At 46.7% G+C, this 26823-nt stretch overlaps 2 protein-coding genes across 2 annotated transcripts in view; one reads left to right on the top strand and one right to left on the bottom strand.

The window, feature by feature from the left end:
• The first annotated feature begins 1095 nt into the window (after positions 1–1095).
• Positions 1096–11227, top strand: MUC20 (mucin 20, cell surface associated). Its single transcript, XM_060010838.1, has 4 exons — positions 1096–1195; positions 5074–6378; positions 9563–9654; positions 11159–11227. The coding sequence occupies exons 1-4, from the start codon at positions 1096–1098 to the stop codon at positions 11225–11227; spliced, it is 1566 nt and encodes a 521-aa protein (XP_059866821.1).
• An 8877-nt stretch (positions 11228–20104) lies between these two features.
• MUC4 (mucin 4, cell surface associated) overlaps positions 20105–26823 on the bottom strand; it is a 58435-nt gene continuing 51716 nt past the window's right edge. The window contains 8 exon segments of the mRNA XM_060010140.1: positions 20105–20143; positions 20145–20334; positions 21318–21480; positions 23171–23403; positions 23489–23553; positions 24869–24942; positions 25301–25480; positions 26442–26601. Coding sequence (XP_059866123.1) covers positions 20105–20143; positions 20145–20334; positions 21318–21480; positions 23171–23403; positions 23489–23553; positions 24869–24942; positions 25301–25480; positions 26442–26601 — 1104 coding nt within the window.

A 26823-nucleotide genomic window follows, 5' to 3' on the forward strand; every position in this document is an offset into this window, starting at 1 on the left:
CCTGTTCAGCAAGCTTTCCTCTACTCTGGAGCTGCTTTATTCACAAAACTCTTGCCCTGAAATCCCCAAGATACCTTGTCTGGCCACTGGCTGTGGCCATAACAGCTTATGTCCTTGGCCCTTTGAGGGGATAAGATTCTTCACTAGGGCATTTGGAAATACATTCTGCAACCTCATTCCCCGTCTTGTGGCCAAATCCCCAAGGTTCCCTAAGTAATCACCCTCAGTGTCCCTCCTCCCAGGCCTGGGGACTCAGACCAGCGCACTTACACTTTCCCTTCTCCCAGCTGTGCTCTTCCTACCCCACACCTCCAGTCTGGCCCAAGACATGATCCTGCCTCTGGCTGGGATGCAGGATCACAGGATGTAAAGATGGAAGGATGTTAGGGATCAGAGTCCTGCCCCACACTGGAGAGCTGTCTCCTGCAGACCTCAGCGGGCTGTTCCTTCTCTCTGTTGCTTGAGGATCTGAGTGGACATCAGGGCCTTCACTCATTTATTGAGCACCTAAAATGTATATGTTTTCAACAAGCACCAAGTATGTAGCAGGCACTTAGAGCCTTTTTATCTCATGTGAGCCTCATGAAACAGCCCAGGGAGGTAAGGATTATGCCCATTTTACAGATCAGGAGGTCGAGGTTTAGAAAGTTCTTCAATTTGCCCTAGATTATAGAGCTAGTAAGTCTAGAATTAGGAATAAAACCCATGTTTCTCTAACTAGAAGTCAAAGCCCCATGCACAGGGGGAGAGGGAGGGGGGAAAGGCTATGGGAAGGGGGAAATGTGTGTGAAACACCATCTTCCATGGCCTCCCTGCCTACAGGACCCAGGGGATGAATATCACTGTGGAAATGATTCCATAGCTTCAAACCAAACTTCAGAGAGGGGGGTGTCAGTGGGCAAGGGGGGCAGGAGGGTTAGCTCCCTGTCAGCCCTGACACACAACCTGCCAGCTCTCAGCCTGTGCACTTGTGATCACCTGGTTACACCCTGGAAACTACCCAGCCACACCTAAGCAGGTGGCCCGCCCCTGCTCCGTGGGTTGAGCAAGCAGGAAAAGGTGGCAGCAAGAGGCAGTGAGCAGATCTGCTGGGCAATGGTGGCCAGAGCCCCAGCTAGGATGGCCTTTCTCTGGGGCCTGGCTCTGCCCCTTTTCTTCTTCTGCTGGGTGGCTGGGGCTCCTAGGAGCTCTGCAGGTAAGGAGGCCAGAGGGTGCCTGTGGGCTTCTCTCCTGACTCTGGGTGGGAGCTTCTGTACTGCAGCCCTTTGTGGGTGAGGGTATCTCTCTCGGGTTAGTTTTCATCAACCATAAAGCTATACATGAAGTATTACTATGGCTGATAGTATGCAACGGCACTGGGTCAGCTTAAGCATGTGGGACTCTGCAGTCCATACAAATGTGAGGTTGCTGTGGGTTTGTCTTTATGTCTGTGAGGGTGTGAGTACGTGGGGCGGGGAGATTGTGGGGGTCAGGGAGGTGCAGGCTGGTGATAGATCTGATTAAAGCCTAAGAATGTGGCTTGACAAGATTCTTTCTCCTCCAAGTTTATTTTCTAGCATGGATTTCCTTCAAAAACCCATTTTTGTGTGAAAAGTCTGACTGTCACAGGCTGCTTGTGGAGGGTGGATTCTGAGAGAGGCAGGGCTTTTATGAAAGAAGAGAATGAACATTGATCTGTAATAGGAACTGTGCGAGGCTTGTCACATGCATTATCTCTTGTGAAAATAGACTTTATTTTTTAGAGCAGTTTTAGGTTCACAGCAAAATTGAGCAGAAAGTACAGACATTCCTATGTATCTTCTGCCCACCTCCCCACAGCCTCCTTTGCTATTAACATCCCTCACAAGAGAGGTACATGTATTACAATTGAGGAAGCTACACTGACACATCATTACCATGCGTTATCTTTTAAGACTTTATTTTTCAGAGCAGTTTTAGCTTCACAGCAAAATTGAGAGGAAGGTACAGGGATTTCCCATATACTCCCACCACTATCTTTTTTTTTTTCTCTGTGATCATCACTTTTTTTTTTTTGACATAGATATACCCGTAACGTTTTATTGAATGAAAACAGTTGTAACACAATATATACAGTTTGATGACATTTTGACATATATACACTACTGATACTATGTATAAAATAGCTAACTAATGAGAACCCACTGTATAGCACAGGCAACTCTACTCAGCCATCACTATCCTTTTCATCCTCACAGTTAACCCTGTGAGAGAGATACAATTCTCATTCTTACTCTCGTCCAGCCCCCCACCCACCGAGAGGAGACTGAGGCTTCTTACTGGGATTAAGTAACTTGTCTGCAGAGCCAGGCTTTTATTCCACACATACATAACCCCTAGACCACACTGCCTCCTGCATGCACTCATGATCTACCAGGCTTGCGTTGCACATTTTTTTTTCTAACTTTTTTTTTTTTCCTTTCTGTGTTGGGTCTTCGTTGCTGTGCGCGGGCTTCTCATTGTGGTGGCTTCGCTTGTTGCAGAGCACGGGCTCTAGGCGCGTGGGCTTCAGTAGTTGCAGCACGTGGGCTCAGTAGTTGTGGCTTGCGGGCTTAGTTGCTTCACAGCATGTAGGATCTTCCCAGACCAGGGCTCGAAACCATGTCCCCTGCATTGGCAGGCGGATTCTTAACCACTGCGCCACCAGGGAAGTCCTGTGCTGCACATTTGACATTTAATTTAATGTAATGTTCACAATCCTATGAAATAGGTACCCCAGCTCCATTCCACAGATGGGAAAATGTAGGCTTGGAGCTGGGAGAATTGGCCGGGTCACAAGGTTGGTAAGCAGCAGAGCAAGCAGCAGAGACAGGACTCGAACTCAGAGTCCAAAGTCCAGATGTTTTCCTCTCTACCAGTTTGATTTGAGGAATGGGTCAGGAGAGCTGCAGCATTCTAGAGCTGTAAAGAGCCAGGGTGGGCTTTGCTCTGTTTGAGAAGACCCCCAGTGGGTAAGAGAGTTGGGTGGGGGTTGTGAGGGCCCCAGAGATCAAGAGGCTATGGGTTTGGGAAGCATGAGGAGGTTTCACCGCAAGATGATCCCACAAGGCTCCCAAGAAAGGAAGAAAATGTGTAGGGGGAGGTCAGTGGTCAGACCCCACAGCTTGAACTTCAGGCTGTGTGGGCAGCCACAGAAGGGCTCTGCCTCCACCTGTGGGGACTGAGAGGCTCAGAGAACTATCTCGGGCTTTGAAGTGGAGAGAAGCAAGTATATTTCTGTAAAAGCGTGGTTTGTGTGTGTAGGTAGACCGCACTGAACAGGTAATGAGAGCGAGAGCCATGGCCACCTAATCCTCATGTGGGTACAGCCTGAAACTCTCGCTATATGAAAGTAGGTTGTGTGCTCTCAGGTGACTCCTTGAAAGGACGTGGTCAGGGAGGGATGCTTAATAACCCCCTGCAGGCTTTGGAATGTAAGGGCTTCCCCATCCCCCTTCCCCTCTGGTCCTCACCCCCACAGCAAGGCAGATATGAGACCCTCGCTGGTGGGGGACAGAGTCAGTATTTGCACCAGTAAATCATCAGACTCCAGAGCTGGTAGGCAACACATCTGGGACTAGAAGCCAGTCTCTTGCCTCCTGGCCCAGTGATGCTTCATTATCCAATGGGAGACACAAGAGGACAAGCGGAGGACCTGTCCTGACACCCTAGGTAGAGGGGACCAAATGGTCCTGGCCCTCCTTTGGGCCCTTGGGTACTTTGGGGCCAGTAGGTCTCAGGAAAGACCATCTTAAACCATAAGAACCCTGAAAAAGGGTGGTTATATTTTCATCTTTTCCTTCCAAGAGTAGGGTTACTAGATAAAATACAGGATGTCCACCTAAATTTGAATTGCAGGTAATGAGTTTATCAGTGTAAGTATGTCTTAAATATTACATGAGAAATACACATACTAAAAGAATTTGTCATTAAAATAATTCCTTGTTTATCTGAAATTCAAATTCAAATTTAACTGGGCATCCTGTATTTTTATTTGCTAAATCTGGCAACCCTCCTCAAGAGGCACCATGGCCTCATACAGAGAGAGCCCCTCTCCCTCTGTAGACAGGAGAGGCACCCTTGTCAGCTCCCAAATATTTGCTGTAGCCTCCCCCGGGCAATGCGTGCCTGCTGGCCCTCCACTCACACGACCTCAGAGTGTCGGTCCAGTGAGCAGAGACATCCTGCCCTGGGGAGACACGCTAGCAGCTTCTTTCTAAAAAGTACAGTTTTGCTTCACCTGGCTCCCTGTTTCCTGTGGAAGACGCTGGGTTCATCATTTCTGGCGTTCTGGGGTTCCATCCTTGCCGTCTAAGGCCCGCGTTCAGGAGAGGCTTGAGCAGGTGGGCAGCTTGCCCTTTTCCTTTGCTAGAGCCCCGGGGGCTCTGCCTGCTTCCCTCTTTTGCAGCGGCCATCACCCACACTGTCCAGGAAATTCCTCTCCTCCAATCCCCACAGCTACCTCTCAACACAAAACCACAGATATTTCTTGTGGTTGAAGTGTTTTACTTCCATGGGGAAACAGTCACTGGATGAGAAAAGAATTGATAGGAAAGTGACAAGGGGGTGGTGGTGTGATGAATTGGGAGATTGGGATTGACATGTATACACCCATGTGTATAAAATGGATGACTAATAAGAAAATAAATAAACATTAAAAAAAAAAGAAAGTGACAAGATTCTTCCAGAAAGTTCTAAGAGTCATGGTCCCTGCTCTGCAGTTCTTGGCTCACTTGGGTCTTCTGCCTTTTTTGCTCCCCCTTGAAGCTGGATCCTGGCCCTACACATTCACTCGGATGGTTTCAGACCAATAATCAACTAGATTCTGGGGATTGCTTGCCTCATGTGGGCCATCAGAGGACATCAGTCAGGGCAATCCCAGTACCGTGGCTGCCACATGGGCCTGATCTTCCCAATAGTGCCTCCTCTTCCTTGAATATATAGATGAAAAATAGGGTAAAAGCAGTCTCCCTCCCCACCTTCCTCCCAGCAGTGCCCAGGGCATAAGCACAAGAGCTTGTGTGAAGTCAGTGCCCTGGGACTCATAGCTCACAAAGTTGGTCTTACCCAATACAGGCCCCAGCACCAGTGAACCAGGCCACACGGAAGTGCCTGCTGGGTCAGGACCCCCTCCAGGGGTCAGGACGAGCTCAGAGGGAGTCTTCCAGACCACTGACCTCACTGAGACCTCTATGTCAAACCATGTCTCTTTGGAAACTCAAACCCTAAGCACCCAGACCTCTGATACGACCTTCCTCCCAGGCAGCACCATTTCAGTAGCAGAGAACAGGGAAAACAAGACCATGGCCCTCATAAAAATAATGCCTTCCAAGTCCTTGGCTGTGATCACCACTCCTATGGAGACATCAGCCACAAGCGGCAGCCCCACGGGACGTGGAATGACCACAGTTGAGACCGTCACAGGCACTGAGCTCTCGAAAGCCGCCTTTGACACCCTTTGCAATTTCGACAGCTCTGAAGAGGCAAAGAGAATCATGGTAGACTTCTTGAAATTAGCTCACACCGCTACAGAAGCCGAGGCCTTGTCCTCGGAGAGCAGCGCTTCCTCTGACAGCTCAGTTCCAGCCATCACCGCCTCACAAGCCCTGTCACCTGACTTCGCTGCTCTGGCTAAAGCCTTGGTTACCTACAACATCAGCAACATCGAGGTGATCGACTGCAGTGTTACAGAAATGGAAGCAACTGCCAGCACCCCTGGGACCTCAGACACAGATCGCAGCCCCACGAGAGGAAAGGCCCTGTCTACCCCCGAGACATCCGCTTTGCCTGACTCCACTGAAGCAAAATCACACCTCGCCAGGACCACAGCCTCTGCTGAGACCTTGTCAGCAGCCAGCGCCACAGAATCAGCCACACCTGACATCACACTCACCATCAGTAGCACCACAGAAATGGAAACAACAGCCGCCAGGGCCACGGCCCCCAGTGGAAACTTGGTGACAGTTAGCGTGAACCTGTTGGAAGAAAACTCATCCCTCTCTGTTGAGACAACAAGCCACACCGAGGTCTCAGGAGCAGTGACAATCTCCACAGGGACTGTGTCAACAGTAGGCGAGGTGACTTCCCCTGCTGGGTTCTCAGCTACGGTCTACAGCCTGTCTGAAGTGACTACCATCATGAGCTCCACCCCCTCAGAGACTTCTACCACTGACATCACATTCAGTGCGCCCGCTCCCAACAGCAGGAGCCCTCTTCCTTCTGTCCATCCGGCTACGGCCAACAGCAGTCAAGAAACAAACATCACCTTAGCCAAGACCACAGCCTCAGCAAAGACCTTGAAGATAGCCAGCACAGCTGGAGGGAAGCCCTCAACAGCCACGCCCACCAGTGCTCAGACAAGTCTGACAGATGTTACTGCAGGTGAGCAGCTTCCCCCATGTGTGATTTTTGGGGATTTGGGGTTTGGAGTCTGCATGTTTAGGGAGTAGGGAGAAAGGAAGGCTCTGGGGGCCTATTCTGAGCCCTGTCTCTGATGTCACCTCTTCATGATCTTCTAGTGGTTCTTGCCAAAATCAGTAACGAGCAGAATTAAGGTGGTGTATGGAAAAAGTGTGGAGAAATGGTTTGGGATCTTGTCTCTGCCCTTAACAACCTGAGTGACCTAGGACAGGTCCCTCTCCCTCTCTGGGCCTCAGTTTCTCCACCAGTTGCTGGAGGAGGTTGCAGTGAAGTCCATTCCATCTCTGCCATTCTACGGAGTTGACTGTTAAGTAACTACTGTGCACCAGGCAAGGACCCAAATTTTACTTAAAAGACACAGCCCTCACTATCTGAACGCCTCTGGTTCAGCCAGGGCCATACCATATGGGCATCTGGCCCAAATTGCTGCCCTCTGAGCAGCTGGGACCCCATGAAAATGGAGCTCACTGGATGCACTTGCTGGAATTGGTGCCGTAAATGGTGACTTAAAATAAATAAATAAATTGGGCAAAGGTTTGGGAGTCTAAAGCTACATGTCTGGGCAGGACAGGAATAAAGACGCAGACCTAGAGAATGGACTTGAGGACACGGGGAGGGGGAAGGGTAAGCTGAGACAAAGTGAGAGAGTGGCATGGACATATATACACTACCAAATGTAAAATAGATAGCTAGTGGGAAGCAGCTGCATGGCACAGGGAGATCAGCTCGGTGCTTTGTGATGACCTAGAGGGCTGGGATAGGGAGGGTGGGAGGGAGGCTCAAGAGGGAGGGGATATGGGGATATATGTGTATGTATAGCTGATTCACTTTGTTATACAGCAGAGACTAACAGAAAAATGTAAAGCAATTATACTCCAATAAAGATGTTGAAAAAAAAAAAGAAAGAAAGCTACATCTCTAAGACAACAGATATTTCTTGGGGAAGAGGTGCCTTGTCAGCCCAGCTCCCAGTCAGCCTATAGCCTTCACCTCCACTTCCCATCACTCCTTCCTCCTGCCTCATCCCTGCAGTATCCTCAGCTTGCACTGCCTTCTTTGGGGGGTGAGATAAAAATATTAATCACAACTACCTTACTGAATATCTTTTGTATTCCAGGCAGAGGTGATATAAAAATATTTCACAGCTAGTGAGCATTGGCACCAGCTGAAGTTTCTCTCTGATTCCAGGCAGTAAACTACTGTATGAGCTTTGCATGTTATCTCCTCTAACTAAACCTTCAAAACTACCTCATGAGGTGGGTATTCTTACACCCCACCTGACAGATGAGGAAATAGATTTAAAGATGGTAAAAAAGTAACAGTGGAATTCCAAGTCTGTTTGATTCCAAAACTTAGTCTCCTGTTGTGCTTTTATTTTTAAAGGCTCAATTTATTAATATATTTTTATTTTAAAAAGCTTTTATTTGTTGATTAGATGATACATTCACATGATTTGAAATTGAGTAAGTACAAAAGAGTACACCATAAAATGTCTTTCTCCCATTGCTGTCCCCCAGCTCCCCAATTTTCCTTACATACATAACTGATGGTATCACTTTCTTGTGAATCCTCTTCTGGACATGAAATATGCACATGGAAGCATAAGAAGGAAGATGAAAGATATCTACATATTATATCGATATAATATAGACATAGATACTATATCATATAGATATAGAATAATATCTCTCATCTTCCTTTTCATGCAAATGGAGCATGTGTTAAACACAGATCTCTGAGACAAGGCCATTCTTTTTTATGGCTTCTCAGTATTTTGTTTTACCATAATTTATTTAACCAGTGTTTTATGGATGGACATTTAGGTCTTTTTTTTTTTTTAACATCTTTATTGGAGTATAATTGCTTTCCAATGGTGTGTTAGTTTCTGCTTTATAACAAAATGAATCAGTTATACATATACATATATCCCCATATCTCTTCCCTCTTGCATCTCCCTCCCTCCCACCCTCCCTATCCCACCCCTCTAGGTGGACACAGAGCACCGAGCTGATCTCCCTGTGCTATGCGGCTGCTTCCCACTAGCTATCTATTTTACATTTGGTAGTATATATATGTCCATGCCACTCTCTCACTTTGTTCCAGCTTACCCTTCCCCCTCCCCATGTCCTCAAGTCCATTCTCTAGTAGGTCTGCATCTTTATTCCCGTCTTGCCCCTAGGTTCTTCATGACCTTTTTTTTAGATTCCATACATATGTGTTAGCATACGGTATTTGTTTTTCCCTTTCTGACTTACTTCACTCTGTATGACAGACTCTAGGTCCATCCACCTCACTACAAATAACTCCATTTCGTTTCTTTTTATGGCTGAGTAATATTCCATTGTATATATGTGCCACACCTTCTTTATCCATTCATCTGTCGATGGACACTTAGGTTGCTTCTATGTCCTGGCTATTGTAAACAGAGCTGCAATGAATATTGTGGTACATGACTCTTTTTGGACATTTAGGTCTTTTCCAGTATTTTGTTATGACAAACAGCACTGCAGTAAATAGCACATTTTTCACATATGTGTCATTTTCTGTAGGATAAACTTCTAGGAGTACAATTGCTGGATCAATTCTAATAGTATTCTAATAGGAAGAAATGACTAAAATGTGGCAGGTAAAGGCAGGCATATTAGGGCTCAAGAAAAGACGGAAGTTGCCTACAAGCTACTAAGTCAGGAAGGCTGGATTGAAAGACCTCTGCCAACCTGGAGCTGGAAGCACTGGCTGAGGACATCCCCTCAGAGACCAGCCTCTCTGCAGCCTTCTCCCCAGCTGGCCCCTTTCCCAACAGCCCCATCTGGGCCTCCAGGCCTTGAGAACATTCTAGATCCACTTTCATTTCTCCTTCCTCACACTACTCTTTTGACTTCTCCAAATGTGGATGGGGCCTCTAGCCATCATTTCCTTCCCTCTTGTTGGGAAGACACTACGATGGGTCCAGTTACTGGAGAGAAGGAATCCTTTCTCTTTGCAGTGAATAGAGGTAAGATCCTATGTGAACACAGACTCATTTACACACGAGTGTGAGCACACATATGCAGCGTGGGGACAGAGACTGGGTAGCACAGTTCACATCTTGATTCCTGAAATGACTTACCCATATTTTCATCTTCCTACTGTTCTCAACTTGCAGGTGAGGATGGAGGCTTCTTCCTCCTGAGGCTGAGCGTGGCCTCCTCAAAAGACCTCACTGCCCCCAGAGTGGCAGAGAGGTTGATGCAGCAGGTGAGTGGCACTTTCTGTGCCGGGGAGTAGAGGAGAGTGAGAGGTTCTCGGAGACCCTGGGGAAGATCTCCAGGATACAGAAGATACTGTACACTTGGGAGGGGCTAGCTTCTTATGGAGTATTAGGAGTGAGATCTAAAAATCCCTGTCTGGCTTTGCTTCTGCCTGTTTTTCCTGAGTTCTGAATTCCCCTTCTCTGCTATGTAAAAAAAGATTCTTTCCCTCATTCCAATTTCCTCAGGCTTTAGGAAGATCAGGCTTTCAGGCCCCTGGGAGAAGGTCAATGTTATAAATGGGCAGATAGGCAGGACTTTAGTTGCAAGTGGCGGCAACCCAACTCATCGTAGCTTATACAATAGGCAAGGTATTGGCTAAGAAACCTAGAGGTGGCTGTCCAGCTTCAGTTATGGCTGGATCCAGAGGCTCAAACAGGATCATCAGGATTTTCTCTTTCTCTCCCCCTCTTAGCTCTGCTCCCTTCATTCCTCAGAGTCTCTTCATATGTAAGGAAAGGTGGCTGTGACAGCCCTAGATTCACAAGGCACTTACCTCTCCCAAGATCTGCATATCGTACTAGGGAAGGATGGATCTCATTGACCTGGAAGGGCCACCATGACTGACAGCCCAACCTGAATCACATGGAATGGGAAGGAAAGGCTCTGAAGGAGATAGGGATATTAGACAGAAAACAAAAAACAAACCAAAAAAACACCATAGATGTACGCTCTAGATGGGGACCCAGATTATATTTGTAGAAGTTGCGAAAATTCTAAAACCCAGATCCCTGGACAAAGCTTCTAGTGGTGGAATTCTAGGGTTAGGGTTTTGGGGGATGGTGTGAGTCATTGGAAGGCTAGAATGAGTCAGCTCAGCCTAACTCTTGTGTCCCCATCTTGCTTCCAGGGGATGACGGGAAGAGGGAATATTTGGGCCCTAGAAGTTCTCTTAGTGGAAGGGGGGCCTATCAGGACTCCCATAATAAGGAGGTCCCTGAACATGGCATGGGGCTTTGAATTTGGGAGAGCCAAATAAGTGACAAATTCCCACTGCACATGATAATCCAAGTAGCAAGTGTGAATCCTGGTTGAAGAAGGAAGCCAAGGATATGTCAGATCTGAGCTCCTCAAACTGGAAACTATTTCAGGGGTCAGAAAGAAGCCAGGCAGATAGGAGCAGATCAGGAGCAGAGGTGCAGGAACCAGGCCATGCAGGTGTTGGGTGTCAGTTCTTGTTGGGAGCTGGCCACTGGCAAAAGGCTCAGGGGTCAGACAAACAACAAGCGTTGGCGCCACGTAGACCTGAGTGCGAATTCCAGTTCCTAACTGTGTGACCTTCGGTGAGGTACTCCATATTACTTTCCTTCCTTGTAAAATGAGGCTGGTACTACCTGCTTTCTAAGGTTACTGTGAGGTTTAAATGGCATGAAGGACCTAGCCTATACCCAGCCTGCAAGAGGTTCAGAAAGTGCTGCTGGCCTCCTAATATGTTCCCTTTTGCCCACCAGCTCGACCGTAAACTGCATATGTTTATGTCTCCCATCCAAGTCTCCCTGCTGCGTGTCAGGAGGGGCTGAAGAACATCAGCTGTGATCAGGCACTGCCACGTGTGGAAGGGGGCAGTGCCGCCTGCAGCCTGGGCCTCAGCACGATTGGAGCCATGTTACCTGGAAGGTTCCCATGTAGATCAGCAAGCCACGGCCTTACCCGGTCATGGCAGTGGGACCCTGGCTCACATATGCCTGGGTGTACGTGTGTAGGGAGCGGGTGGGGTCTTCGCCTGTTCCGGAGATGTCCTTGGACTTCCCCTGGCATGTGTGTTGTGTTTCAGTAAAGAGTGACCTGATCACCCATCTGTCACCTGCTGTGTGCTTCCATCCTACATTAAAATTACACTCAGTGTGGCCCAGGGTCACGGTTTTATGGTACAGGAATTTTGTGCACCCTCACTGCTACCTCCCTCCTTCATGCTCCCCAGGTTGTCAGTTTGGACCTTGATTACAGCACTGACTGAGGCTGGCCCTAGAGCCTCTTGAACTGTGAGCTCCTTCAGAGCAGGAACCACATCTGTTTATCTCGGTATCCCTGGAACCTAGCAGAGCACCTGGCCTGTAGTAGGATCACAGAGAATGCTTGTTGAATGGACTTGAATTTCAAGTTTTTGATACAAACAATCCTCAATTATTCCTCCCCCATAGCTCATAAGTCATGTTGTTTTTAAAAATTAAACTTGGCTTATTTTTTTTCTATTGTAGAAGTAAAACTTGCATTTAAATTTTTGAGACATTCTTAAGAACCAAGGAGAGGGGGGAAAGGAAATGAGAAGTGGGGGAAGAGAAAGAAAGAAATGTCTAAAATCCCACCTCTAGTTGTCTGGAGTTGTCTAGTTGTATATAATACAACCATTGTTAATGTATATGTTCAGCCTCTCCACGTGGGCGGCTCTGAGTGGATCTCCACCAAGAGGTACCTTACATTCAACATTTCCAAGATCAGAGTACTAACCTTACCCCTAAATGTGCTCTGCCTGCATCTTCCTCATCTCAGTTAATGTCAGTTGCATCCTTCAGTTTGTCGAGCCCGAATCCTTGGAACTATTTCTTATTCCTCTGTTTCTTTTTTTTTTCTCACATGTTATATCCAATTCATGAGGAAATTCTGTTGGCTCTATTGTCATCAAAATATGCCCAGCCCATGAGCCCACCTCACCATCTCTACTGACTGCTCTCACCCTTGTCCAAGCTGCCATCCTCTCACCTGGATGACTAGTATCTTCTTATCAAGCCTCCCTGTCTCTACCTTTCCCCCCCACTCCCTATCTAGTCCCAGTACATCAGCCAGAGCTGTCTTTTTATAATGTAAGACAGACTGTACCACTCCTTTGCTCCAAACCCTCCCATTTCATTCAGAGAAAAAGACACGTTCCTACAATGCTGCAAAACTGTCCACGATCTGCACCCCTACACCAGCCTCTTGAACTTGCTCACTGCACACGAGCCGCACTGACTTCCTTGCTGTTCCCTGAATGCATGCTGCTGCTTCAGGACCTTTGCATGCACTGCTCAGTCTGCTTAGAATTCTTCTCCTCCAGATATCCTCTTGGCTAACTCCTGCACCTCCTTCACCTTCTCAGTGGGCCTACCTAACCACTCTCCTCTGCTTTGATTTTCTTCATAACATTGATCACAACCTAACATAATACATGTTTTATTTGTCTTGTTTATTATCTGTCTCCCTCATCTAGAATGGAAGAGTTTGCACACTGCAGCATCCCTAGCATCTAGGATAGTGCCTGGTACAAAAAAGGCTCTCAGTAAATATTTGTTGAGTAAAAGAAGGAAACAACAAGACAACTTGGATATTGCTCTGAATAAGGGGAGTGTGTGTTTTCAATTGACTCCCTTCCTCTTGCAGAGTGGGGCAGAATGAGTTTTATAAAGTAGATTGGACAAAAATAATTCAAACATTCATCTCGGCATATTTGTTCAGCACCTACAACAGAAGAAAGACTATGTTGTGTGCCTTGGGGGATTCAAAGATGTCTCTTCCCACATGGATTAAAGTTAGTAGGGGGAGGAAAACTCCTACTCATGCTTAGAAGCCCAGATCATCCACTACTTCCTCATGGTGGTTTTTCTCAAATTCCCTAAAGGGGAGCTAACATGCTATGTCATGATTTATTTATTATAAGTTTGTTAAATCAGGACAGAGCATCATATATTATCCATCCTTGTAGCCACAGAACCTAGCACAGAGTCACAGAGGGCACTCAAATGTTTACTGAATGACTTAGAGGACGGGCCGTGTGAGCAGATGACCATGAAATATGGGCACTGAGCTCCGAAAGGTAAGAAAATGACATTCAGTGTTGGAGTAACAGAAGATAAATTTAATGATATAACTATTAAGCTGCACTATAGTTAGGCATGAATAGAGAGCAGTTTATATAACACTGCTGTTACAGAAACCCAATTTTTAAATAGTTTTTCTTGTTTTGCACTTATTCAAACAAATGATACCTAATAAAGTGGATAATTTAATCTTAATTACATACCTATAAAGACATACATGTACATATAGTGCTGATTACTGTTATTATTGGAAGCCAAAAAAATCTGTAAAATATGGGATACACCAATTAAAAGCATTTAGGAATTAAAGTGTATAATTATGCTTGTGTGTGTGTGTGTGTGTGTGTGTGTGTGAGAGAGAGAGAGAGAGAGAGAGAGAGAGAGAGAGAGAATTACTGGAAATGACCAAAGTTAGCAGAAGTAATGTTCCCAAACATTATTAGCAGAACATTACTACAGAAGTAATGTTACCAAACCAGCAAGAACCAGAAGTGCCCGGAGAAAATTCTCCAGTTATTTAAGATTCAAACATGTATATATATGAGATGAAAATGCCACATATTTCATAAAGACAAAGGTGGTCATGGACCTAAACAAGACACCCTGTCTAAAACCTCCCGTGACTCAGCCTAGACCCAGAAGGCAACAACGCAAGGCCATGATGAGGACAGCTTGAGGTGGAACTTTTCTGACAAGAGGCTTCAACTGAAGCTTCTGCACAGCCCGTCCTTCCTTCATCCCTTGTGAGCGGGACTGGCCGCCAGTTAGTGGAAAGCAGTGAATGGTAACTAATCCCGTGGGTGCACCACAAATTGAAGTGAGTGGGCACGCTTTTTGATATCAATAAATAAGTACGTTGGTATATCATACCAGTGATCGATTAGGCATCATCCTGGTCATTAAAAGCTGGCCCAAGGGTGTTTCTGAAAGGTTCCTTTGAGAGCAGGGAAGGTTGGGCAGGGGAATCTGTGTCTCTGGCCAAGCATCTTCCCAGACAGCTCCCTTCGCTCCCCCAGTGCCCACTGAGGGTGTCTCAGCTGCTTGCCACCAACCGGGGGTAGGGGTGTGTGGTCTCTCCTTCCTCTCTGCTAAGCCAACACGTGCCTGGAGCCCTGAAGCAGAGCCCATCAGTTCTATATTCCAGGTGCATACGTGACAGAATCACAGAGCTGGGGAGTTGATGAAAATGTGCAGCTGTGTCCTTGATCTAAACGTACCATTCAGAAGAAGCCTTTCCTTCCCAGCCAGGAGGCTGTCCCCCTCAGGCAGTCCTCCTTTCTCCTTTCTCATGACTCCTTCTCTCTACATGCCCAGCGCCTCAGCCGTTCTGACCAGGTTGCCAGATAAAATACAGTACACCCAGTTAAATTAGAATTTCAGATACACAATGAATGCTTTTTAAAATATATGGATATCCCAAATATTTCATGGGACATTCTTATAGTAAAAAATTGTGGTTTATCTGAAATTCAAATTTAACTGGGCTTTCTGTATTTTTATTGTTAAATCTGTATTTTTATTGTTAAACCCTACTTTTAATGCCTCCACTTCCACCAGTGTCCCCACCTCTTCCCTTTTCCCAGTCTGTGGGTTTCCTTCTGCTGTGGCAAGCCCCCAGCCTTTTCTTAGGCTTACGGACAGCTCCACTGCCTCTGGCAGGAATGTCCGTGACACACATTCTGTCTTTCTGCTCCACCTCCATTTCTCAGTGGGAGGAGAAGAAGCTTAGTGTCTGAACGTGGATGGGGGGGAGAAAGGACATTGGGTTTGGGTGCCTTGCTCCCTGTTTCCACCTTGCTTTTGTTCTATCAGGTTTCCCTTTAGCAGGTTTGATGACACAAAGTATCTATAATAATCATGTCTTGCACAGCATGGGTAAATCCCTTACCAAGGTCCTGACTGGGTTGAGGATGAGACGTAAATTTTGTACCTTACCCTAAAAGAGAGCCTTCCCCTACCTGACCTCAAGTCACGTTACAAAGTCCTCATCGCATAGCTTAGTTTTGGGATTGCAATGGTCAAGGCACGGCAGTCTCGCCAGTCCAGCACGCTTCCGTCATCCCTCCCTCCTTGTTTTACATTCCCTTCTTTCTAACTGTTGGACAACTCCCCACCCCCCATGCTGTCTGTCCGCAGTGCCATATGTGTTTAATTCTTTTGATTTAAATTTGTATTATTTTTTAAGTTAATAAAATTTATTTTCAGAGTAGTTTACATTCACAGTAAAATTGAGCCAAAAGTACAGAGAATTCCCACATAGCCCCTTCCCCCCACACACAATCTCCCCCACTATTGACATCCCCCATCGGAGAACATCTGTTACATCTGTTACAGTCAATGAACCTATGTTGGTTGACACATCGTTAGCATCCAAAGTCCATAGTTTACGTTAAGGTTCACTCTTGGTGTTGTATGGGTTTTGACAAATGTATTATAACATGCATTTGCCATCATAGTGATGTACAGAATAATTTTACTGCCCTCAATATCCTCTGTGTTCTGCCAATTCATCCTTCCCTCCCTCTTAAGCCCCTAGAAACCACTGATCTTTTTACTATCTCCATAGTTTTGCCTTTTCCAGAATGTCATATACTTGGAATCGTAAGCTATGGAAACTTTTCACATTGGCGTCTTTCATGCAATAATATGCATTTAAGTTTCCTTCATGTCTTCTCATGGCTTGATATCTCATATCTTTTTAGTGCTCTGTAGTATTCCATTGTCCGGATGTACCATAGTTTATTTACCTATTCATCGACTGAAAATCATCTTGGTGACTTCCAAATTTTGGCAATTATGAATAAAGTTACTATAGACATACATGTATAGGTTTTTATGTGGATATAAGTTTTCATCTCTTTTAGGTAAATACCGAGGAGTGCAATCGCTGGATCATATGGTAAGAGTATGTTTAGTTCTGTAAGAAATTGTCAAACTGTCTTCCAAAGTGGCTGCACCATTTTGGAATTCCCAGGAGCAGGGAATGAGAATCGCTTTTGCTCCACATCCTTATAGCATTTGGTGTTGTCAGTGTTCTGGGTTTTGGCCATTCTCATAGGCGTGTAGTGGAATCTTGTTGTTTTAATTTGCAATTCCCTAATGATGTATGATGTTGAACATTTTTTCATATGCTTACTTGCCATCTGTATATCTTATTTGGTGAGGTCTATTGCCTATTTTTTAATCAGGTTGTTTGTTTTCTTGTTGTTGAGTTTTAAGAGTCCTTTGTATATTTTGGATAACAGTCCTTTATCAGATGCATCTTTTGCAAATATTTTCCCCCAGGCTTGTCTTCTCATTCTCTTGAAAGAAGTTTTTAATTTTAATGACGTCCAGCTTATCAATTCTTTCTTTCATGGATCATGACTTTGGTGTTGTATCTGAAAAGTCATTACCATATCCAAGGTCATCTAAGTTTTCTCCTATGTTATCTTTTAGGAGTTTTATAGTTTTGTATTTTACATTTATGTCTTGTTCCATTTTGAGTTAGCTTTTGTGAGGGGTGTAAAGTCTGTGTCTAGAGTCATATTTTTGCATGTAGATGTTCAGTTGTTCTAGTACCATTTGTTGAAAAAGCTGTCTTTGTTTCATTGTGTTGCCTTTGCTCCTTGGTCAAAGATCAGTTGACTATATTTATGTGAGTCTATTTCTGGGCTCTTTATTCTGTTCCACTGATCTATTTGTTTATTCTTTTAATAACACCACACTGTCTTGATTACTATAGTTTATAAAGTACTTAGCTTAAAAGTAAGTCTTGAATTAGGTAGTATAGGTCTTCTGACTTTGTTCTTCTCCTTCAATATTGAATTGACTATTCTAGGTCTTTTGCCTCTCCACAGAAACGTTAGAATCAGTTTGTGATATCTATAAAAAATCTTGCTGGGGTTTTGATTGGGTTTGCATTGAGTCTGTAGATCAAGCTGGGAAGAACTAACTTCTTGACAGTATTGAGTCTTCCTATCCATGGACATGGAGTATCTCTCCATTTATTTAGTTCTATGATATCTTTCATCCGAGTCTTGTGGTTTTCCATATATAGACCTTGTATATATTTTTTTAGATTTATACCTAAATATTTAATTCTATTGGTTGGTTGCTAATGGACATGGTAACGTGCTTTTAATTTCAAATTCTATTTGTTCATTGCTGGTATACAGGAAAACAATTGATTTTTGTACATTAACCTTGTATCCTATAACCTTGATATAATTGCTTAATAGTTTCAGGAGGGTTTTTTAGAATCAATTCTTTCAGATTTTCTACATAGACAATCATGTCATTTGTGAACAATGACAGTTTCATTTCTTCCTTCCCAATCTTTATACCTTAAAAAGAATTTTTTGTGTGTCTTATTGAATTAGTTAGGACTTCCAGTACAAATGTTGAAAAGCAGTGGTAAGAGGGGACATCCTTGCCTTATTCCTGATCTTAGCTGGAAAGCTTTGAGTTTCTCACCATTAAGTATGATGTTAGCTGTAGGATTTTTTTGTAGAGAGTGTGTGTGTGTGTGTGTGTGTGTGTGTGTATGTGTGTGTGTTTGTGTGTGTGTTTTATCAAGCTAAGGAAGTTCCCCTCTATTCCTAGTCTGTTGAGAGTTTTCATCAAAGGGTGTTGAATTTTGTCAAATGCTTTTTCTGCATCTATGGATATGATTATGTAATTTCTTCTTCAGTCTGTTGACATGATAGATTACATTAATTTATTTTAAAATGTAGAACCAGACTTGCGTACCTGGGATAAATGCCACTTTATTGTGGTGTATAATTCCTTTTATCCATTGTTGGATTCGATTTGCCAATATTTTGTTGAGGATTTTTGCATCTATGTTAATGAGAGATTGGTGTATAGTTTTATTTTCTTGTGATGCATTTTTCTGGTTTTAGTATTAGGAAAGTGCTGGCCTTACAGAATGAGTTAGGAAGCTTCCCTCTGCTTCAGTCTTCTGAAAGAGATTATAGAGTTGGTAGAATTTCTTCCTGAAATGTTAGGTATCAATAGAATTCACCAGTGAACGTATTTGGGCTATGTGCTTAATTCTTTTTTTTTGCCATGCCACCCAGCACGTGGGATCTTAGTTCTTCGACCAGGGATCGAACCCTTACCCCCTGCAGTGGAAGCACAGAGTCCTAACCACTGGACCACCAGAGAATTCCCATGTGCTTAATTCTTGATAAATGAATGCTGGGATTAAATGAATGTGGTTCTATATGGAGACTTGATTACACTTGGGGGCATTTGAGGGGAAAACGACAGACTTGTACATATTGGGAGGCGGCGCTTCACCTGCTGGGAGAAGTCGTTCTCTACGTAAAGCAGACAGTTTGGAGTCTCTGCTCAGATCAGAAATCATATTTCTCTTGGAACTTCTCCCAACACCACTTACTCACCTACAAGTCTGAGCCTGATCACCAGGTTTGTATCATGTCACCTCTTTTCCTACTCTGTGGTTACACTTGATTGGACCAGGGATGGACAACTGACACAAGCTGGACCAATCAGATTCTCTCTTCATGGATTTGGGATATAGGACCAAAAGGCAACTACCCAGCTTCTGCACAGGATTGGAACTGAGGTGCTCTGGACACAGGAGGTGTGGACCAATTGTCCTTGGAGTTGGGTATCTTTACACAGATATGTGTAAAGTTCTGCCTGCTAAGAGAGAAGGTTGAGGTGGAAACTGATCAGGTTCCTGGGAAAAGCAGAGAGAGTGGGACTGAGGGACTACGGGGTGGAGCAGCTCAAAAGACTCTAACTGGGGCCCAGGAAAGGACAGAGAAAATGTATCAGGGGTTGGGTACCCTAGATCTAAGGATGGGGTGGTTCCTGGAAAGGGAGCTGAAATGATTTAATCCTTCCTCCAGGGAACACTCCAGATAGGAAAAGGCACTGCATACTTATCCTCTTGAAACTGATGGGCAGAGACCAGCAAGGCAGGGAGGGGTCCTGGGAGAGAGTTGGCGATACTCCATATGGGGGTATCCTTACCACTCTCCTCAGAGGGCCAGGCCTTGGCTTGTGTTGGGGGGAGGGGAAGAAGGGGATGTGGAGACTGAAGCAAAGATCCAAGTCTGGGCTGGAGTAACCGAGCTTCCCAACATAGAGTAACTGAGGGGTGAAGCAGGACTGGGTCCAACCGACCTCTGCTCCCTCCACCCTCTGTATCAGGCCCTTTAGCCACCAGAGGAAAATCATGAATGAAATCCATGGCTTTGGGAACACAAAAAGTCAGAGGGATTTTATTTAAATAAACTTTAATTAGAAGTAAACTGGAGACTTTTGTGTGCAAATGTATTTTGGTTTTTAATTTAAAGCCATCACCCCATCAACGCTGGTGTGTGCACGTAGTGTTTCTGTAGGTCAGTGTCCTCTGTGTGGGTATGTCTGTGTGAGAATCCATCTATTTATATAGTAGGCCTTTATGGCCTCTTCCTTTCAGCCTCTGTGTCTCCTGTTCTGACAAGGTGTGGTCTTTATTATTCATTCCCATTATTCATTCTTCTTAAAGAATCCTGAAGCCGCATCAGTCACCTTACTTTTTCCAGGCTCCCTAAACCACGACGCCTGGGAGTGTGTGCAGGTGAGGCTGGGGTAGCTCCTGAGGTATCATAGGCCACCGCAGCCCGTTCGGGGCAAAGCCTCAGCTTTCCGAGCCCAGCGGGTAGGAGAAACGGCTCCCGCAGCAGCCCCGGAAGCGCAGGAACACAAACAGCACGAGCCCCAGCAGCAGGAGGGCGCCCAGGGCCCCGAAAAGGATCCCGAAGAAGGCGTCGAGTTTCAAACTCAGGTGCTCACAGTGCTTGCCCCAGGGCGTGTAGATGGAGAAGGGCTCACAGCTGGGGACACAGAGAGGGGACACGGTCAGCGGGTGGCTCGGCCTCCCCATCCCTCCTTTCTGTCGGGCCAGAGGAGGTTTTCCACCATAGGCTCGGCTCCCCTCTAGGGAAAGGGCGGAGTCAGCCCTGACTTGGAGCTGAGGGGAGGCCACTGGGCTACCAAGGAGGGCGGGGGATGGGGGAGGGGGTGGTGAATTCATCTAAGGTCGCCTCCACAGGGACTTCGGGGAGGGGGCGGGGCTGGCCGGTGAGCATGCGCAGTCACAAACCCTGCCTGCCCCCGGAGAGCTGGGGTCCGGTGCTAGGCTCCACCCGCCCCCTCCTTGGACTCAGGAGCGGAGAGGGCTGGGCCCATCTGCAAATGCAGTGGGAACAAGCGTAGACGGAGGGCACTGATGTGACAAGAGGGCCCAGGTGGCGCTGCCCCTCTCCATGGCAGGCCTGCGACCTAGTGCACTCCCCTCACGGAAGCCCCTCAGACTGCTGATGAACCGGTGGGACAGAGGGCCCCAGTTTGAGAGGGCCTCCCCTGTTACTCTTAAGGAGGGGCAGGGCCGGGCCTAGACAAAAGACAATGGGCTCCTTTTCTACAATGAGGCAGCAGGCTGTCCACCCAAGAAGCAAAATCAGGTGGGAGAGTCTGGCTTTGGAACCCCGATCCTGTTACTTTACTTGCTGGGTACCTTAGGCAGATTCCTTATCGTCTCTAAGCTGCAGTTTTCTCATCTTTAAAGTGGTCATAATATCTACCCAGTAGCTGGTTTGAGTTGCATAGATAATATAGCAACTTTTTCATCCTCACAGTTTAGGCATGCACACATCTTCTTTTCCATTGTCCCTTTTCCCTCTGATCCCCTTTCTCTTAATTACAAACGGAGCCATCCTAAATTTTCAGGCACCACGAGGTACCATGGCATTTCCGGACCCCTTGCAGCTTGGATTCCCAGCACTGCCCTCCGCCTCCTGCCCCCAGCCCCGCCCACCTGCAGCGAGGCCCATCGGGCAGGTGCTGGCACTGGCCTCCGTGCTCACAGTAGCCCTCACTGCAGGGGGACACGCAGGTGAAGCCGCTCTGGGGGTGGTAGACCAGATGGTAGCCCTTGTATCCGCTGCATTGGAGGTAAGTTTCCAGTGTGCTCACATTCACTGTCAGGTAGGATAAAAGTGAATATAGAAAGCAACCGATTAACACCAGATCTATACCTTTTGGATCAAGAATTCCATTTTCAGGCATTTATCCTGAGAAATAATTGGAAACACACATGAAAACTACATATGTTCATGGAAGACCAGAGCAGCATGGTTAATAAGAGCAATAATGTTCAACAGGAGTGGTTTTGTTAAATATTGTGCAACTGATAAGCACCACGGTATGAAAAATGCATTGATTAAGAGCATATGCTTTGAAATAGTCAGACCTGAGTTGAAATTCAAACTCTACTACTAACTGGTTGTGTGGTTTAGGGGAAATTTCTTAACTCTTTCAGCCTCAGTTTCCTTATTTTTAAAAGGAAACTACCTTGCTGTAAATTTTAAATGAGATAATATATGCAGAGTATTCAGTACAGTGCCTGGCACAGGAAGCCCTCATTAAATGGTCACTATTAGTATAACATTCTTTTTAAAATCTATTATAGCACACTATATTAAGACATATTGTAAACTAATATATGAAATTGGAATGTGTAAACAATATACAAGATAATATGTTCACAATTATTTCAGTAATGAGGAGGTTAACAAACATTAGGCATGATTTGATCTCTTTATTGTAAACAAATTTATATGTCTGAAGGTTCCTATGCATAAAAGAAAATTCAGAAAAATAGGTGCAAAATGGATTTGTCTCTGGGGACAGGGATTACAAGTGATTTTTTTTTCTTTTTGTTAATTTGTGTTTCCTAAAGTTTCTACAATAAACACATTGTACTGGTATAATAAAAATTGCGGGATGTTTGTTTGTTTGTTTTCTCTAACAAAAGGCACAATCAGGTCTGGGGTGTCCTCTTAACACCAACCCTACCCCCCTACCACCCATACGCATAGTAGTTTGGAGAATTTCACATCGTTGCCCCTGGGACGGAGGAGGCTTAGCCTAGATTCTAAAAGAAGCTCTGGCTTGGTCCTGGACCCAAGTAACGCAGCAGCTTCTGTCGGGTTTGACATACTCACTGCCCCGTTCTCTGCCTGACTCACAAAATACGGTGGGCTATTCCTTTCCTTCCCTGGCAAGCTTGCCAACCTATTTCATTCCTGTTTTGGGATAATTAGAGGCTGTCAGAATTGAAAGGGACCTCAGAAATCCCATCTCATTTTCCAGATGGGAGTGTGGAGGCCTAGATTGGGGATGGCTTTTGCATGGGGTCACACTCTTTCAGGGAGGGGATATATCTGCCCCTGGGCCAGGTCTCCAGCCTTCAACTGAATATCTCCAGCTGGAGGGCAAAGGCAAAAAGAATGTCCTTGTTTATGTTTATAAAGTACAATGGTCTTTTAACCAAATCATTAACAATTTTGTGGAAAGAAAACTGTTAGCAGTGACGGTCAGGAAAGCAGCAGTTGGAGTAATTGCTCTGTGAAACTGTACACGTGGGGATTCATCAAGCAGTATTTTGTGCGCCTGTTCTTGAATTTAGAAGGCTGGTGGGTAAAATGTTCACAATTTCTCTCAAAAATTACAAACAAAAAAAACTAAATTAACTTAATTTTTGTCTGTGGCTTGCTGTAGAACACATTTCAGCCATGGATTTGTGTGGGCTGCAGATCTGTGACAGGCTCCCTCTGCTTACCTCCCCCCTCAGCTATCCCAGTAGCTGTCCCCAAGACAGTGACTCACGAGCCATAATACTGTACACGTCCCTCCTGTAGATGGGGTGGAAGGTCACGTTGTTCCTGGGCCCCGCACTTCTCTTCCACCTACTCCACGGAGTTAAGAACGCCTCCACCACTGCATCTAGCAGCTGGGTATTCAGGAAGTTGATGACAGGGCCCCCAGGGCGGTACTGGAACTCTGAGATGATGCTCCAGCGGTGAAGGGAGCTTCCTGAGGCCTGTGCTATTGGGGGCCCACTGTATGGGAGGGGCACAGTGAGGGGCCAAGGGGTGAGGAGTTTGGGGGAGGACCCGGCGACCAGGTAGGGACAGTCCCACTTACATTCGATCCACTCGTCTGTTCCAGAGAAAGGCCCGCACATCCAGGTTCCTCAGTCTATAGGCCACCTAAGGCAGAGGATGGGAGTTGGGGTGGGAGGGTGGAAGTGAGGGTGAGGCCCAATCCAGAGAGGAGACCCTTCCCACTTTAATGCACATATTCATCCCTTTCCGTTTCCTTCTTCCCTTTTTAATTTTTTTCTGGCCACACCCTACAGCTTGTGGGATCTCAGTTCCCTGACCAGGGATTGAACCCGGGCCACAGCAGTGGAAGCCTGGAATCCTAACCACTAGGCCACCAGGGAACTCCCTGTTTCCTTCTTTGAAGATGAGGACCCAAGACACCAGAATGTTTCTTATGCATTTCTGCATCCCCACACCCCAGCCTAGCCTGGTGACTGGCACAGGTCCCTGCTTAATAGAAGTTTGTTGGTGAGTGAAGGACTTTACATATCCTTACCCCCACTTCCTATCACAAGGGGAGAATCTGAAATGAATGACCTCTACCTTGCCTCTGATCCCCGACTTACCCACTCATTCTCTCCCCACGTGTATATTGAACAGAGATTATACTTAGCCAGTCCTAGGGGATGGTCAAGTGTGAGGGATGTCAGTGTGACTTAGGAACAGTCCATTCTCAAAGACCCACAGTCTGGCGCAGTGGACAAATGTTAACAGATTTTACCGTACAGAGTGTGGAGTGCTGTAGTAGTGGTAGTAGCAACAGTAGTAATAATAATTTGGATAATTTTTTTTAATACATTGTGTTTTAGGCACCGTGCTGAGTGCCTTACCTACATTATCATTTAAACCTTGACACAAACCACTGACATAAGTACTGTTATTACTTTATTTTTACAGATGGGAGTTCAAATAATTTGTCTAATTATTACACCTGCTCTAGTGAGTGGTAGTGTCAGGATTTGAACCTGGGTAGGATTCCTGAGCCTCAATAGCTCAACTACTGTGCTACTTTGCCTGTGATTGGGGAATGGACAAGGGTATGGGAGCCAAGAAGAGGGAGGCCCAGTTTCCTCGGCGAAGTCAGGGAAGGCTTCCTGGAGGTGAAATGCCCTCTTGTGTTTCCTCCATATAATATCCAAGGGCAGGTCTTGAGGGATGCTCGGAAGGAAAGGCTGCATTGACTCAGCCACCCTGGACTCTATTCATTGCGAGTTGGTCATTCTAACCCCCTTGGAGGTCTCTGTCCTAGGCCTTCCTGCTTTCCTCACCCTCAGCCTTCCCTGGGGCAGGAGGCTCCAGCCCCCTCTGGCAGTTGAATCTAGACGGATTATGAGAGGCAGAATGCACAAGCCATGGCTAAGACCCCACCCTGAACCTGCCAAGACCCGTCCCCCACCCAGAGCTGGCCTGCAGCACTGACCGAGGCATTGACATCTGCTTGGGAGGCACCTTCGTCTTCCATGAGTGAGAGATGGATGATCCTTAAGGGAAGCTCTGGAGACGGGAGAAGGAGGTTCATAATCACCTCACAGGTTTACCAGAAGGATCAGCAGAAGTGGCCAAGTCTGCTGACCCTCACACAAATGCATGTTGGACTATGGTCAAGGCTTCCCTAACTCTTGTCTTGCTGAGCTGTGAGGTCACCTTCAGTCTTTCCTCAGCAGACTGCTCAGGCCCGTGGTTCATGCTGTGACAGCTGCCCCCCACTCGCTCCCATAGCCTACAACTTACCACCACCTGAGGGAAATTTGGAGTTGTGTCCTGTGAGTTTGAGGGACTTAGCCTGGCCCCCAGAGCCCCATATCGTCCCCCAAGGAGAGAGAAGTGGGGATGGTGGAGTATCTGGTCGTACCTAGATGGACTGTTGGAGTGAAATTGTTCCCAGCCAGGAAGCAGCGGGTGTCGGTGAAGGCTGGGGGGCAGGTGCAGGCAGGCTGGCAGGCCTGAGCCTGGGAGAGGTAGCAGTGGCCGTTGTTGTAGCAGTAATTCTCAGGGCAGGACTTGTTCTGACAGAGGAAGAGGTTCTCCAGAGCTGCAGGGGGAGCAGAGAGGTCAGCAACACCTCTCTCAGCAGCAAGGGGCAGCCCTCGGCCCAGGGAAAGCTGCTCCCAGGACAGGCTTGATTTCTTTCCTGCAAAGCCCACTTAAGCTGCGTTCTGCTTGTGGGCCACTCTGAACCCCGAACTATCCTCTTCCTTTTCCAGACATTTCTTTGCCGGGCGACCCTTTTTCCCCTGCCAGGTCAGGGTTCTCCCAATTCTGCTGAGGGAATGGAGTGTTTATCAGACCCTTCCCATCAGGAAAGGACTCTCTTTCAGGAAAGCCCACCGACCTGTTTTCTTCACTTCCATCCCCTTTTCTGCCTTTATAAGGCTGTGGTTCTACCTCTCTGGTCTCTGCTCAGAAGATGCAGTGGTCTCTAGACTTCACTGGGGCGCTTCAGGGGGCTTAGTGGAGGCCTCACCGTGATGCCCTCATGACTCTGATGGCTCAAAGGTCAAGCAACAGATGGTGGAAGGAGGACTCAAAGGGAAGATGAGGCACCCCTGCCACCAGATGCCCATGGCAGCTCCCCCGCCCCCCCTCCCCCCCTCACACAATGTCCTGACTAGGGAAATGCAGAGACCCTGGGCCTTGCATCTCTGAAAACCCCCGGAGCCTGAGGGCCCCACCCCAGCTTACTTCTGGCTCCCTGGCTGCTGCTAAATTTCCCTCCCCTCTCCAGGCCATCTTCAGTCTTTTGCCCGGGGTTTCCCCCAACAGTGCCTCAGGGCTTCTCAGCTCTGGCCCCTCCTCCATGCCTGTACAATCTCTTCTCCTTCGGCCTCACACCCTGCCATACCCACCTTACCTCCTTACCATACCCACCTGTATTGAACATTCTAAAGACTTGCTGGAAAGGGGGGAGAAATGGTTCGCCCAGTTGTCTTAAGCCCTCGAGATGTCACCTGTCCCCAGAACCTCCTCCTGCCAAGGCCCTGTCCCCAGCTCACGTGCACAGTGACGTCCATCCCCAGTCAGGTGCGGGGGGCAGGCCTCACAGCCCTTCCCGGAAATGCACTTCACACTCGGGAAGCACTGCTCTTCACAGGGGTCCTTGGTGCGGTTGCAGTAGCGGCCTGTGGCGTTCCCGTCACACTTGCATTCGGCCACCTGGAATAGGTTGCTGATCACTGGGCGGCCAGGAGGCTGAACCATTAAGGGTTTCTGGGGTGTTGCTGTACCAACCCCTCAGGTCTGAGAACCCATGGACCCTGAGTCCTTGTCGTAATTCTGCCAGTATCCACTGAGCAGCTTCTTGAACAGGCCCTGGGCCTGCACGTCCCTGTCAAAGGCAGACCGTCCTCCAGGCCACGTGGCCTCCCTGGGCCATCC

This window comes from Delphinus delphis, chromosome 4, assembly GCF_949987515.2.
Source record: "Delphinus delphis chromosome 4, mDelDel1.2, whole genome shotgun sequence".
Taxonomy (NCBI): domain Eukaryota; kingdom Metazoa; phylum Chordata; class Mammalia; order Artiodactyla; family Delphinidae; genus Delphinus; species Delphinus delphis.